This window comes from Taudactylus pleione, unplaced genomic scaffold (assembly GCF_031769625.1).
Source record: "Taudactylus pleione unplaced genomic scaffold, aTauple2 ptg000436l, whole genome shotgun sequence".
Lineage (NCBI taxonomy): Eukaryota > Metazoa > Chordata > Amphibia > Anura > Myobatrachidae > Taudactylus > Taudactylus pleione.
In genome coordinates, this window is record NW_028284838.1 from 4,408,524 (window position 1) to 4,422,845 (window position 14,322).

The following is a 14,322-nucleotide window of genomic DNA, read 5'->3' on the forward strand; positions in this document are numbered from 1 at the left end:
TTGGTGGTTTATAGATACAGTAGTACAATACTACCATAGCACAGTTTTTCTTTCTGCAAAATGATTATTGTTGTGTTCTGTGCTTTATTTATATTTTTGTCATGATTTCAGCCAGAATCAGATAGATGTGGTGGCTATTGTTAGATAACATTTGAATAACAAAGCTCTGCCCTGCTGTTATGAACTGTTTGAACCTCCGCTTTTAATGAATTATAATATCTGTCACAATAACAATTCAAGTCAAAGGGTAGAGTAAAGCAGGGATGTCCACCTGTTGCAGATAAGATTATTCTACTTTATGGTTGGAGGGGTCACATACAACTAGGCTTGACTAGAATACTAACCTTTTCATTAGAAATGCGAGAGGGGAAACTCTTAATTTTAAGTGGAAACTCAGATCTCACTTCTGACATTATGTTTACGCAGTACATATACACCAGCTCTTTTAGGATCCAATTGTAATATTGCAATCATTGTGTTACTCTTGGCACAGCAGTGAGAAGTTAATCATACTTGCTGACATTCTGCCAGGTCAGCATAGTGGGGGGTGTGGCGGTGACCTGATGCTGCATTGGGGTGGAGCGAGGTGCTCAATCATGTCACCATGGCCCTACCCCCACTGCACAATGGCGATATTACCAGCATTGTGAAGCAGGGGGTGGGGCCACGATGACGCAATTCAGCACAAATCACTTTGACGTAATTCAGCGCGAATCACGTCATCGCTTCCCGCCCGCTGCAGGGCGGTGTGTGGGGGAGTCCGGGGGTATACAGGTGGGTGGCAGCCGGCCGTGAGACTTGCCCACTTTTACTGGCGCCAGGAGCAATACCCGATTTTCGGGAGCCTCCTGGCCATTATGGGAGAATAGGCAAGAATGAAGTTAATGTAGTAGGAAGAGACTTCATTGCAAAAAGTTATACTTGCACGTGAGAAGCATTATTACTAAACTATTTGTAGTATAGGAACTCTTAGCCATGTATTTAAATTAGATATAAGCAAATTAGATTTTGAGAAAACCCAACACACTGAAACTTAGGGTTTCCAAGTCTAACCGAGTCCCAGTTCAGAATCACTTTGGAGTTCTGAACTCGGATCTAAAAATGGGATCTTGCGTATTTTGGATTGCATTTAAGTCCCTCCATTGTGATTTCAGGTGCTGTGAGGTGGTCAAAATTGACTGGAAATTAATGTTATTGATGTTAATAATACTATAGAAACAAAAAACAGTCCAAGTTACCTGATGATAGCTGTTTTTATAAATTTTTAAAGAAAATCGAATCTGAACCAAAACACTTTACGGTGGTTTTGGCACAACCAAAATTGAAATCAAAACACGGGGGTTCACATAGTCTGTACTTTAGAGGCATCCAAAGTACAGCCCATGGGCAAAACGCCTCAGCTCCAATGTGGTCCATGAACAGGAACGCAGTTTGGAGTCTACGATCTGCTGCTTCACCCCTACACCTCCATCACACTGGAGTGACAAGAGCTGCACTCACCCTACTCGTATGATAGGCATACCTGAGGCAAAACCCCCTGAGTGGAAGTTACTGCTTGCTGAGGTATCCTGTACATAGGCCATGCCCCACCCAAGCCCCTGGCCACCCACCCAGGCACAGGGTCAAACACAGGACTGTCGAGGACTTTTTCTGAGGAGAATAAGGACTATGTCGTGAGGCCGATAGGGTCCTGGCTATTATCTGAGTGAGAACAGGTGCTGGGGACTGTTTATCAAAAGGAATACTATAGGACAGGGGCAGAAAGCATATTTAGCCATGGCCATTATCTGATGGGGAATAGGAACCAGGATCATTATCTTAGGAGGAGGAGAGATACCATAACCTGAGAATGTCATTATCTGAGGGACAGTATCTGAGGATAATATAGACCAGTGACTCTTGTCTGCAGCCAAAGTCACTAATACACTATTTGCATTAATACATCTCATCACAGTGGCTAAAATTACAAAATAAAATCATTAAAAATATGTTTATTTTAAGATATTTTTATTAATTTTAGTGTTTCTTAGAACAAGATTTACTCAGCAAAGAACCCTTACCTAATTGCTGGAAGGCAAACTGTGAGAGAAAAAAAAATCTGCGGCCCTCCGTACAAATTATTTATTCTTCATACGGCACTCCAGCAAAAAGTTTGGACCCCTCTGCTTTAAATACTGTGCCATCCATTAATGTTGTAATTCATAGGGAAAAGCTTTACATATAAGATTGAGGAGACTACTGAAGACAAGCTTGCCTCTGATTAAGGATGACTATTGACAATCGCTGGTTAGCAGCCATCAATGGTAAGCCAGGCCTGATGGTTCTCTGCCATCGATAGCAAAGATGTGGTGATGTTTTTCCTGGTGCAGGGGGCCCAATGTTTAGGTCCACCTATGTTGCAACACTTAGCCCGCCCCCTGATTGGCCTACCTTTGTCTACAGTAGAGATGTGAGGTTTCTTATGCCCATTGATGGTTCACATCCTCAATGATATCATACTACCATCGATGTAAATCACTGATGGCAATAGCAGTGGTGAACCCTTTGATGGACATCCTACCTCTGGTTATACAATAGAAAATTTGTATAACCACAACCTTGCATTTCCCTTAAGCTACATAAACTGTCCAATCTATATATCATCTAAAGGTAATAAATTAAAGCAATAGTCTCTTTGGAAAAAGAGTTCAGGATATATGCCTGCTAGTACTCCATCAGATCTTGCTAAATTCGCTAAATATGGCATATCTGCAGTAAGTGCCAAATGAACAGTACTCAACTGTGTATAAACAGAATCATTTATACTTGGACATTTTTTATAGTTTAAGGGAAGAGCCAGGTTTCTATTATACACATTTTCTTTGTTGTCTATGTTTGATATTTGGTGATACCACTCTAGGCAGCATCTATGCACATGGTCTAGTGGCTACCATTGTTAGTGTTTAGGAGGATGATGCACTTGCATGCAGTACTCACATGCTTAAATCAATATCACGTGCATTAGTGCAGTGTTTCTAGGATTTGGTCCTGGGGGACTGCTAACAGTGCATGTTTTCTTTGCCTTGTGTACTAGACACGGGCATAAGCCAGTACTAATTTGTAGAAAAGACCTAACATTGTATGCTGTCACATGTGACTCCTTTATATTTTAATCAAACTGCAAATTAGAATTTTTCTGTATTAACATAATTTATTTATAGGTGTTTGCGTCTACTAATCACTGAACCCATTTTCTTTACTTTGCAGTTGAAAGATGTATGAGTGTAATGCAATCTGGGACGCAGATGATCAAACTGAAGAGTGGAACAAAGGGTCTGGTCCGCCTGTTCTACCTGGATGAACATCGTACGTGTATTAGATGGAGACCCTCCAGGAAAAGTGAGAAAGCAAAAAGTAAGTCTCCTGTTTGGCTACATGAATTAGATAAAAATGTTTTTCTTTTATATAGTGCACTTGTAAATCTCTAACGGTGCCTACACACTAGACGTCTTGCACAATATGCAATGTCGTGAACGATTTCCTTTCAACTTCCCCGGCAACTCTCCTGCACTCCCAGACAAACGATATCTTGCATAAACTGTCCAATCTGACAAAGTTCTGACCAAAGACCTGAATCTTGCTATCGAGATTGGCAGATCTTGCCTGCTGTAGGCAAGATCTGAATATGCGAAGTATGACCCGCGGGAACACACATCGGCATCGTGATCGTGAGTGGACACCCAAAACTTGGACATATTTTACACGATTTGTTGTTCCAATGCGTCGAAATCTGGCGAATCGTGCAAAATATTGTCTAGTGCGTACGCACCTTTATTAGTGTACACTGTAATTGATATACAGATGGGTTCACATACATCTAGCCTCCTTGCGCGTTAAACAGCCCTTCTGGCATGACTCGGTAGCGCAGAGCAGTTTTTTGTGCATCTTTTTAGCTTCAAATCCGTCTTATTCGTACAAATATGTGTCCAGATAGCACAAGCAGCTTCTTCTGATTAAAATGATATGTGGTATGCCTATGTTCTGTGTGCGTCAGTGGTAACATTTTTTTTCACTGCTCAGTATATATATATATATATATATATATATATTGTGGCAGTGTCACCAGAGATGGCACTGGTGAGCAGCTGATATGTGGCAGTATAACCAGAGGTGGCACTGGTGAGCAGCAGATTCTGTGTGGGGCAGGTGAGGTCCGCCCACACAGACTAGAAAAGCATTTTGGAAAGATGGCTAATTGCTGCCTGGTGGAGAGAGCTCAGGTGTGGGCTGACGAGAAGGCAGACCAGGCAGGCTGCTGGGGACAGTCTAGGTGAGACTGTAGCAGCCAGGAGAGCCCGGTGAAGCTAAGCGAGCCATTGGGGACCAGAAGGCCTGAGTCCGGATCTTGCAGGAGGCAAGGGGGGACCATCAAACTCTCAGACTGTGGTACTATAAAGCAGTGAGGCTGCAGGCTAAGGAAGCTATATCAGGCCAGGAGGTCAGGGTCCAATTCTGCATGTGGCAGGAAGGACCCTCATTTACAGAGACTGTGTTGGCAGACCAGCTGCACCTCTATAGAGAGGGCTCAAGAAGTGCGCTAGTGCCTTAAGAGAGGGTTAGGTTGTTTATTATTTTATTATTGTTTCCTAACTACCATGCTGAAGTAAAGCACCATGTTCGTTTGTATGCTGGAAACCTGTGTGTGGACCTACATTAAGCACCTAAACACTGCACCAATCCACCCTCTAATTAACCCCAAGACATCACAATATATATATATATATATATACATATATATACAGTATGTTAGAAATACACACACATATACATGGATTTCTGGATTTTTAATAAAGTAGAATTGAAAGCCCAAGTCTCGGTCCATGCTTGCATATCCCCCACAGCGATTAATTGTGGCCATAGATGATATTCTGTCACTGCAATAGGAAATTAGGCTTATTGCTGCATTTAAATATATAGACCTCCAAAGAATTGTGGAATGAATGAGACACATATTAGAAATCTAAAATGTGGATAAGACAAAATATAATAAAATATAAACATTAAATTTAAAATCAGATCAGAAAGTAATCATATCTTTTAACTTCTTTAATTAATATCCTCATATTAGCCATGTTTTATGAAGTGCTTGGGCAGACCACATGGGTTCTTACCAGTGGCAAATTTTGCCTAGGGGCTGCGAGGCTGCAGCCCCCCCCCAGTAAAATCCACCACCTCAGTGTAGACAGTGCAGTCCGTGACTGCACTCTCTACATTGTGACTGGCAGTGGCTACTGGCTTCCTATTGGAAGCGCCATCTGCCAGTCAGATACATAACAGGCAGTCTCAGGGGGAGGTGTCTCCTCCACCTGGGACTGCCAGTCTTTGCTGCTATTGCAGAGAGCGGCTTCCAGGAGGAAGCCGCTACTCTGTCTGTCAGCTAGCCCTATCCTGCTCCTAGGGGCTGCAGATGATGCAGCCATTTGGAAGCCGGTGAAAATGCGCATGTGCAGCTCCCTGCTGCTAGTGCGCCACTCCTGGCGCCTGTCACATCGATATTGCAGGCGCTGGAACCCGGCCAGTAGCTACGTCGGCAGTGAGTCCGCTTTAGGGTGAGTCTTCTCGGTGGCAGCAGCCCCCCTCTTCTAAGAGGGTAGGAGCCGCCGCTGGTTCTTACTATGACAAATTAGAACATACACTCATGTGTATTTATACATGATTATGAAACACACACACAGTTACAAAAAAGGAAACAGATTTGTCTGTATTACAAATGAACCATATATAGGTTGTACCAGACGGTATTTTTATTTTGATCTGTAAAGTAAATGTTCAAATGGATATGACATTCTTAAGAACAAAAGCAAAGCCTTCCTGGACTGCTGCTTCTCACACCATTGCAACCTAGTATTAGAGGTACTTGGCCTGCGTACAGTACCAGCCCCCCTATTCTCACAGAAAGTCAACTGCAAAAAAACTATTGTGAACTCTGAGCAACAGATCTGCTCTAATTCTGCCCTTTTTGCTTTAAGGTTTTCAAAAGACACTGGTCTCCATTCACCACTTTCACCCTGCCTTTCTATAGCCCTTCATAGTCTGCCCAACTATAAATGATTTTATATTGTTTTATCCAGTAATGCAAATTAGCACACTGGCCACTCACTGGTGGTATCATAGGTGGTTCCTGCACTATTGGTCACCTCTGTTGTTATTGCTCTATAGTGCCAGAATAATCACTATGAGTTAGGTAATGACTTTACAGGCTGTGTGCCTGATTCAGAGGCTGATGCAATCCCGATGTTTGCGTAGTTGAGCGATTATTTGCTACTGCGCGTACACAAAAGGTCCTGAAATTAATTCTGAACTGAATTAGTATGATGCACAATCTGTACAGGAAATGTTTCTAATTCTTTTCTCATTCTGTAATTCTTAAATTATTTAGCATTTGTTTTCTATAATGAATTGGATTTGACCTAATTTCCCCTCCTTTACTTCATTTAGTATATTTTTCTGCCATGAAGATAGCAGCATTTCCACAGTCATTTTTGTGATAATTCATGTGATTTACGACACATAAAATTAAAAGTCCCTAGAGTATGTCATTATCTAAAAATAGGGTACCCTTTCTTAAATAAAGAATGATAAGTTTTACTTTGATGTTCAATCCATGCTCTGTAATTACATTTCACAGAGTTTAACCAAAGGGAACAGCAAGTCTGCTTTAAACTCCTTAACTTTTACATGTTAGACATTTACAATTAAATATATATTTTATTTGAACATTTCCATCCTGTAACTTTTTAGCAGCAGGTGAATAGTTTATTTAGCAGGCCAAGGCATGAACTTAACTCACCCTTTCATGCTTCATAATTCTGTTAATTTATTTATTTATTAGGAGCCTATTCATCAAGCTGCAGCCCCTCAGCCCCAGTAATCTTACTGAAACATCAATTTCCACATGATTACCACTAAAATAAGTAAAAGGACTATTTATTTAGCCTATAACTCTGGAGATATTGCAGATCGATATAACAGATAAGTAACATAGGAGACATCACAGATATCTCCTTCACTCCTGTAATTTTCGGAGCACACCCCAGTCCCCATACAATGTATGGCAACATAGCGGTTGTGTTATTTATCAAGTTCTAAAAACTAAAAGTTTTGAGAGCTTATTTCCAGTAGATAATGCTCTCTTCAGATGGTGTCATCATGCTTCTACCTATTAGAAGAAGGTCTGGAGACACTTATGAGGGTTGCACCGCCCATGTGATGTCATTATATATGGTATGCATCTTTCATTGCAGGACCACTTATATGAGCTGTGGCTTTTAAATAATGAGACTGATGCTATAATTTGTTTAAATATAATAAGTACATTTTAACTCTTTTCCGCTGTCTCATTTTCCAATGGTCAAAGCCATGCTGTAGCTCATTATCTGTCAGCTGTCTCCACAGCTCCGTCGTTTTCTTCTTTCCCTCAGTAACTGATACAAAATTTTAGGGAAAAGAAAGAAGTCACATGGTGCTAGGTCTGGCGAGTATGGAGGGTCAGAGCTGTAACTAGACTTTTTGGTGCCCTGTGCCAGAAAGAGCATTGGCGCCCCCCCTCATTTTTCAAAGGGACATAATGCACCCAAAAAAGGGCCATGGCCTCATGGGGAAGGGCCAGAGAAGAGATAGGCGAGGCCAGGAGATGCTGGGGATGAAATAAGAGGAAGCTACAAGCAAGAATGATAATAAACAGAAATTTGACAGGTCCAAACAGCGCCCCCTGTGGTGCCCTGTGCGATGGCACCGGCCGCACTACCCTAGCTACGGCCCTGTGGAGGGTGTTCTAGCACTGCAATCTGTTTCTCGGGCAAAAACTGTATCACACACAGAGTTGTGTGGGCTGGTGCATTGTCTTGATGGATGATGAAACCATTTTTCTACAACTCTGGCCTCTTTCTTTTTTTATTTTTCCTGCAAAGTTTCTAGAACATTTTTTTTAGTAATGTTGATTCATCATTCGGATGCTGAGTCAATGGTCAAAAACACAACTTTTGTGAGCACAGCAGACTATCTGTGCTAAGGGGTGAAACTTGCAAAACCATTTTGAGATAGTCCAAGGTCAGTGTTCCCCCACTCCCTTTTAACTCACACGGTATGGTTTATTTTTTTACAGGTACAGTCTCATTATTTAATAGCCACATCTCATATCATCCAGACTCTTTTGGTTTAATTTTTTCTAGGATTTGTTAAATCTTTATTTTGTTAATCTTAATGACCATGCATGAACTGATTTATTGCTATGTGTTTTTATATGTTTCAGCAGGAACTGCATGTTAGACATTATTACTTGTAGCAATATTACAGAGCATGTTTTTAGCTTCTGTCATCCTGTTGCATCACATATATTGTACATTGTACACCTCTCTCCTTACTTGTGGGAGGGGATGGACCACACACCCTAATTTTAAACATATTAAGAGGTGCTGCCCTGCTGGCACTTGTAGTGCCATGAACTAAAAAAACAACGCTGTTAGTACCTTCCTAGCACTTTAATTTGTTTCTTCTACAGTGATTGGACACATACAATCTTTAGTCATATATTCAACTCTGTGTCCCACTTTCTGGTACATTTTCCATGCTGCTGGCATACTCATTAACTCTGAACCTCGTGCCCTTGCTGTATACCTTTTTGTTTTGGCTCCCTGTATCCTGATGGAACATCTGTTATATTTATATTATTGCTACCTTTGTATTTTTATTCTCTCTTTCTGCTGGCATATTGTATTACTTTTTTCACCATATTGAAACAAATCTTTCTTGCTCACCCTGCCTGCTGGCACATTAATAACCTGTTCCCAGAACACACTGCTAGAACACCATTATCCTGTGCTTCTCTCACCCTTCTAGAACACATTTAACTCCGTTAAACAATCAATCTTTTAAAATGATGGAGTGCAGACAGCATTTTCTTTTAAAGATGATATATTTTCCAAACAACACACCGAGATCCCCTGAGAATGTCATTCAAAGCTTAATTTTGTCTTTCTCATTTTCAGTTATAATTGATTCAATTTACAAAGTCACAGAGGGGAGGCAATCTGAAATCTTCCATCGCCATGCAGAAGGGAACTTTGACCCCACTTGTTGTTTTACCATTTACCATGGTAACCACATGGAGTCTTTGGATCTGATCACATCCAACCCAGAGGAAGCGCGAACATGGATTACAGGATTAAAATATTTGATGGCTGGAATAAGTGATGAAGATTCTCTAGCTAAGAGACAAAGGACGCATGATCAATATCCTTTTGAAATACTATGAGTTAACTTGCATGCATATCTGCGTCTGCTTTATCATTAAATCTGAAATACACTGTATATATTATCATTTATTTTTGTTGTCTAGCATACTGTGCAGTACTTATTTATGTATTATAATTTGGGCACCAGTCAAATATATATGTGGAAATGTGTATATGACAAGAATTCCCTCTCAGTGTTAGCTGATTGGTGGATTCAAACTACCTGGATGCAGCTCAAGCCAAGGGGCCCAGCATCACATTATTTATAGGCTCATCAATCACTGATAGGAACTGTAGAACACTTTATTAATATACACAATAAGCCCCCAGGAAATTGTAATGAAAAGCAAGAACATCACACCACCCATCTTCCAGTTCCCACCCAGGCATAATAGCACCACTGAGTTTGAATAGGTAGGTCTAGGCCATCTCACTATCCTGTGATTCAGGTTATTCACCCCTAAATTAGAATTGTGTAAATTGGACATTGGATTTTAAAGGTTACCTGTCACTTTAATGTATATTCCTGTTTTATTTGTTATACAGTATAGTGCTTTGTGTTCTGTGTGTTCTTTGGTCACTTTGGTTTTCATGTCAAGCTTCAGACTTCTATTTTCTGTACCTGGCTAGTTTCCTCAGTGAGTCTCCGCAAATCTGCCTGGTAAGTGCTGGAGGGATGTGTAAAGTAAAGTGATGCACTCTGAGGCGGTTAGCAGACAGAACACACTAAATTACTTGTCTCTACACACACAACACTTTATATATGAAATAGACAAGATTCTCTTTACAACATTAGGGTTACTTAACCTAATACACTGGAAATTTTTTAAAAATTATTCTGTTTCCTAAGAAACTACATTATTTGTAATCCTTCCGCGTCTATATATAGTTCAGACTTCACCATGTTAGTCTTCTTATTTCCGTCTTGTGTATTATCAAATATACATTAATAATTATACACTGTATATTCCTAAACATGTAGCTCCCTGAGAATAAAATGAGCAGCTGGAAGTTGCTGCCTGAACTGAGCCCACTGCTGTTCCAGCTGGCAGGGAAACTTGACAAGAGACTCAGAGGAATAGGCTTAGGGAGATAGGGGTGGAAGACGGCTGCTATTGTGCAGATAAAATGTAATACAGGGACAGCAGACACGCAGAGGGGTGGAGAATTCATCACATACTCAATCAGGGATCTTTTAGTTAGTTGTGCGCTATGCAGCCAAAAATATACTATAGCACTGTCGGCATCAGTGCGAGATACATACATATATATATAATTGCATCAACCTGCTATATTAGGCAAGTACCATCAGCTTTTTTTCATAGAAAAAATCACTGTATGTGTGTATATATTACACACAACTTCCACATATATTAGTATCCAAATGCAGCATTAACAATTAAACAGCTTAATCTTCTATTGCTAGAGCTAAATGTAGCAATTCACCCTGCGTTACTTGATAATTGTTTCTTTACTATTAGTATACATATTATGTTCCTAAAAAATATAGTAATGAAAAAGACAAACTGGTATGAAACAGAAGTCTTGTGCTTGGTACAGACGCCCACGATCTATGGGAATGTATATTAACGTGTTTGTTAGGATGATTCCACAGGGAGATATATAAATTGTGTGGAATGCAAATCCTAAGTGCTATTAATTCAATTGAGGAGGCCTCGTTAATTAAACATTTATGAGGCTTTGCTGGAAAACTTAAAATGTTTCTTTGCAATAATGGGGAAGGCAGCAAATTGTATTTGGGAAACAGTACTACACACTTTTTTGAATTGCACACCTAATGTATTGTCGTTTTCTAATTTTTATGATATTTTTTTTTCATCTACCAAGTAATTAGAAAAAGTTTGAGGCTTATCATCATACTGAAAATTTCTGATTGTGAAAATAATGTTCTCTATGAGTAAATCTCCAATATCTGACAAATGCCGTATTGTCAAATCCTACTGTACTGTAGCTCGGTATTTAATGGTTTGGTAACTTTACCACAGGTACACTTTTCCATTAAAGTATAGGGATGTTTTATTTAAAGCAATTATCTATCTTGGACACCCATTACCCCTCTCACACTCTTAATAACTGATTACATCATCTTTAAACCAGTGGTTCCCAAACTCTGTCCTCAAGGCACCCTAACAGTCCAGGTTTTAAGGATATCAGTGTTTGAATACAGATTGCTTACTTAGTACCTCAAGCAGTTTAATTTAACCATCTATGCACAAGCTTGGATATCCTTAAAACCTGGACTGTTAGGGTGCCTTGAGGACAGAGTTTGTGAACCACTGCTTTGACTTTCATAGTTACCTGTTTGTGCTGTTTGAAAGAAGGGAATGCAGAGAGCTGTCATTATTGGAGGAATGGATGTGCGTGTGATTTTAAATTGGTTGGCTAGGAGGTGTTTAGTGAATGTGGGACCTCATTGAATTGGACCTACTGCCGTCTAGGCTGGTGCTGCATCCAGTACACACCTTCTGTACTAACTGCTGGAAGACTCAGTACTGGTTGGCATTACTGAATCACAGCACTGAGGTCTTGGGTTTAATTCCCACTACGGCCCTAACTGTGTGGAGTTTGTATATTCTCTCCGTGCTTGCGTGGCTTTTCTCCCGGTACTCCGGTTCTCTCCCACACTCCAAAAATATGCAGGTAGGTTAATTGACTCCCAACAAAAAATAAGCCAATGTATATTTGTGTGAGCATGTGGTAGGGACTATAGATTGTAAGCTCCACAGGGGCAGGGACTGATGTGAATGGCCATTTATTCTCTGTAAAGCACTGCAGAGTATGTGTGCACTATATAAATAACTGGTAATAAATAAATAGGCACTGAAATTACTTTACAATATGGCTCCTATCACGTATATATGGAGACTGAATAGAGTGCTACATTGATGAATGTTTGAAAAACAGGAGGCAATGTCACAAATAAACACCCTCTTCAACTTAAGCAAAGTGTCAAATCCAAATACTACTACTAACAACAGGATGACTCTGCCTCTAGCATGGCAATTTATGCTAAACACTACTCGGGTAAGTCTAAGCTAAGCAATACTCTGGTAAATCTAAGCTAAGCATTACTCGGGATAGTCTAAGCTAAGCAATACTCTGGTAAGGCTAAGCTAAGCAATACTCAGGTATATCTAAGCTAAGCAATACTCTGGTAAGGCTAAGCTAAGCAGTACTCAGGTATATCTAAGCTAAGCAATACTCTGGTAAATCTAAGCTAAGCAATACTCGGGTAAGGCTAAGCTAAGCATTACTCGGGATAGTCTAAGCTAAGCAATACTCTGGTAAGGCTAAGCTAAGCAGTACTCAGGTATATCTAAGCTAAGCAATACTCTGGTAAGGCTAAGCTAAGCAGTACTCAGGTAAATCTAAGATAAGCAGTACTCGGGTAAATCTAAGCTAAGCAATACTCGGGTAAGGCTAAGCTAAGCATTACTCGGGATAGTCTAAGCTAAGCAATACTCTGGTAAGGCTAAGCTAAGCAGTACTCGGGTAAATCTAAGCTAGGCAGTACTCGGGTAAGTCTAAACTAAGCAATACTCGGGTAAATCTAAACTAAACAATACTCGGGTAAGTTTAAGCTAAGCAGTACTTGGGGAAATCTAAGCACTACTTGGGTAAGTCTAAGATAAGCATTACTCGGGATAGTCTAAACTAAACAATACTCTGGTAAATCTAAGCTAAGCAATACTCGGGTAAATCTAAGCTAAGCATTACTCGGGATAGTCTAAGCTAAGCAATACTCTGGTAAATCTAAGCTAAGCAATAGTCGGGTAAATCTAAGCTAAGCAGTACTTAGGTGAGTCTAAGATAAGCAGTACTCGGGTAAGTCAAAGCTATGCAATACTAGGGTAAATCTAAGCTAAGCAGTACTAGGGTAACTCTAAGCTAAGCAGCACTGGGGTAAATCTAAACTAAGCAATACTCGGGTAAGTCTATTTAAGTTCTCTTTGCAAAAATAAAAAAAAGTAATAAAAAAATGTAAGTTTGAAACAATTAGATCTCATCTTTTATATTAGAAAAAGAGAATAAAACATTTTTGTATTAAATATATTTTTTTTTCTATAGAACAAAGCATCTTTTTAATTCTCTTGGTCTGTTAATGCTGTCCTAGGATGGTGAATCTAAAATATACATAATTATAATACTGGTCATATCTTCCCAGTGCCACATAGGATTATCCAGTTATCTACCCATGGCTATTCTATGGTAACGTCTACCAACTTTTATTTAACGTCACTGACTACAATAACTCTTTAAAAATAATTACTTTAAACGATTGCCTTAAGGTGGCCATACATCAGACCCCGGATTTTGCGATCCGGCGATGTGATGGGAAGTGCCGGCGTTTCCTCGTGGAAACGCCGACCTCCCACCATCGATATTCTGCGATCCATCGATCTTCACATCGCGAAAATCCAACATGTTGGATTTCTGCGATCCCGCGTTGCCGGGTTGCCGCATCGCGGGATCGCAGCAATCCATCGCTGATGGATGGGCCCCATTACTCGAGGTCAATGTTTCCCAGTTCCTGTACTTGGGGAATTCTAAAGGCTCCCATACATCAGATATTAATTGCAGCAATCGTGCAATTTGCAATCGATTGTGTATAAAAATCTTTCCCTTTTTCAATTGATTGCAGATTGCAGAATTGCCACAATCGATTGAAAAAGGGAAAGATTTTTATACACAATAGATTGCAAATTGCACGATTGCTGCAATCAGTCTATGATGTATGAGGGCCTTTACTTTGCATGCTTCCCAGGTTTCTTCATAGAATCACAAATTAAATAATCAGTACCACCTGTGAATCTTTTAAAATGTGTCCGTCAGTAATGGCCACACCTGTGCTCCAGGACAAACTATGGAAAACATGTATTGTTAGGGTTCTGTAAGGACTGGAGTTGGGAAACACTGCTTTACTTACCAATACATTGGAGGTTTTCTGCAAAGTGACTGATGTGAAAGATAAAACCAAGCTGTAAAAGGTAAGAGATTCATTCTTGTGGGCAGATATCTGAGTTCTAAC

At 40.1% G+C, this 14,322-nt stretch overlaps 1 protein-coding gene across 2 annotated transcripts in view; it reads left to right on the forward strand.

Moving 5' to 3' along the window:
• PLCH1 (phospholipase C eta 1) overlaps positions 1 to 14,322 on the forward strand; it is a 222,213-nt gene that overhangs the window by 77,262 nt on the left and 130,629 nt on the right. For both annotated transcript variants that reach the window (XM_088447686.1, XM_088447685.1), the window contains exons 2-3: positions 3,247 to 3,393; positions 9,027 to 9,270. In XM_088447686.1, coding sequence (XP_088303812.1) covers positions 3,247 to 3,393; positions 9,027 to 9,270 — 391 coding nt within the window. The remainder of the gene's footprint in view (positions 1 to 3,246; positions 3,394 to 9,026; positions 9,271 to 14,322) is intronic.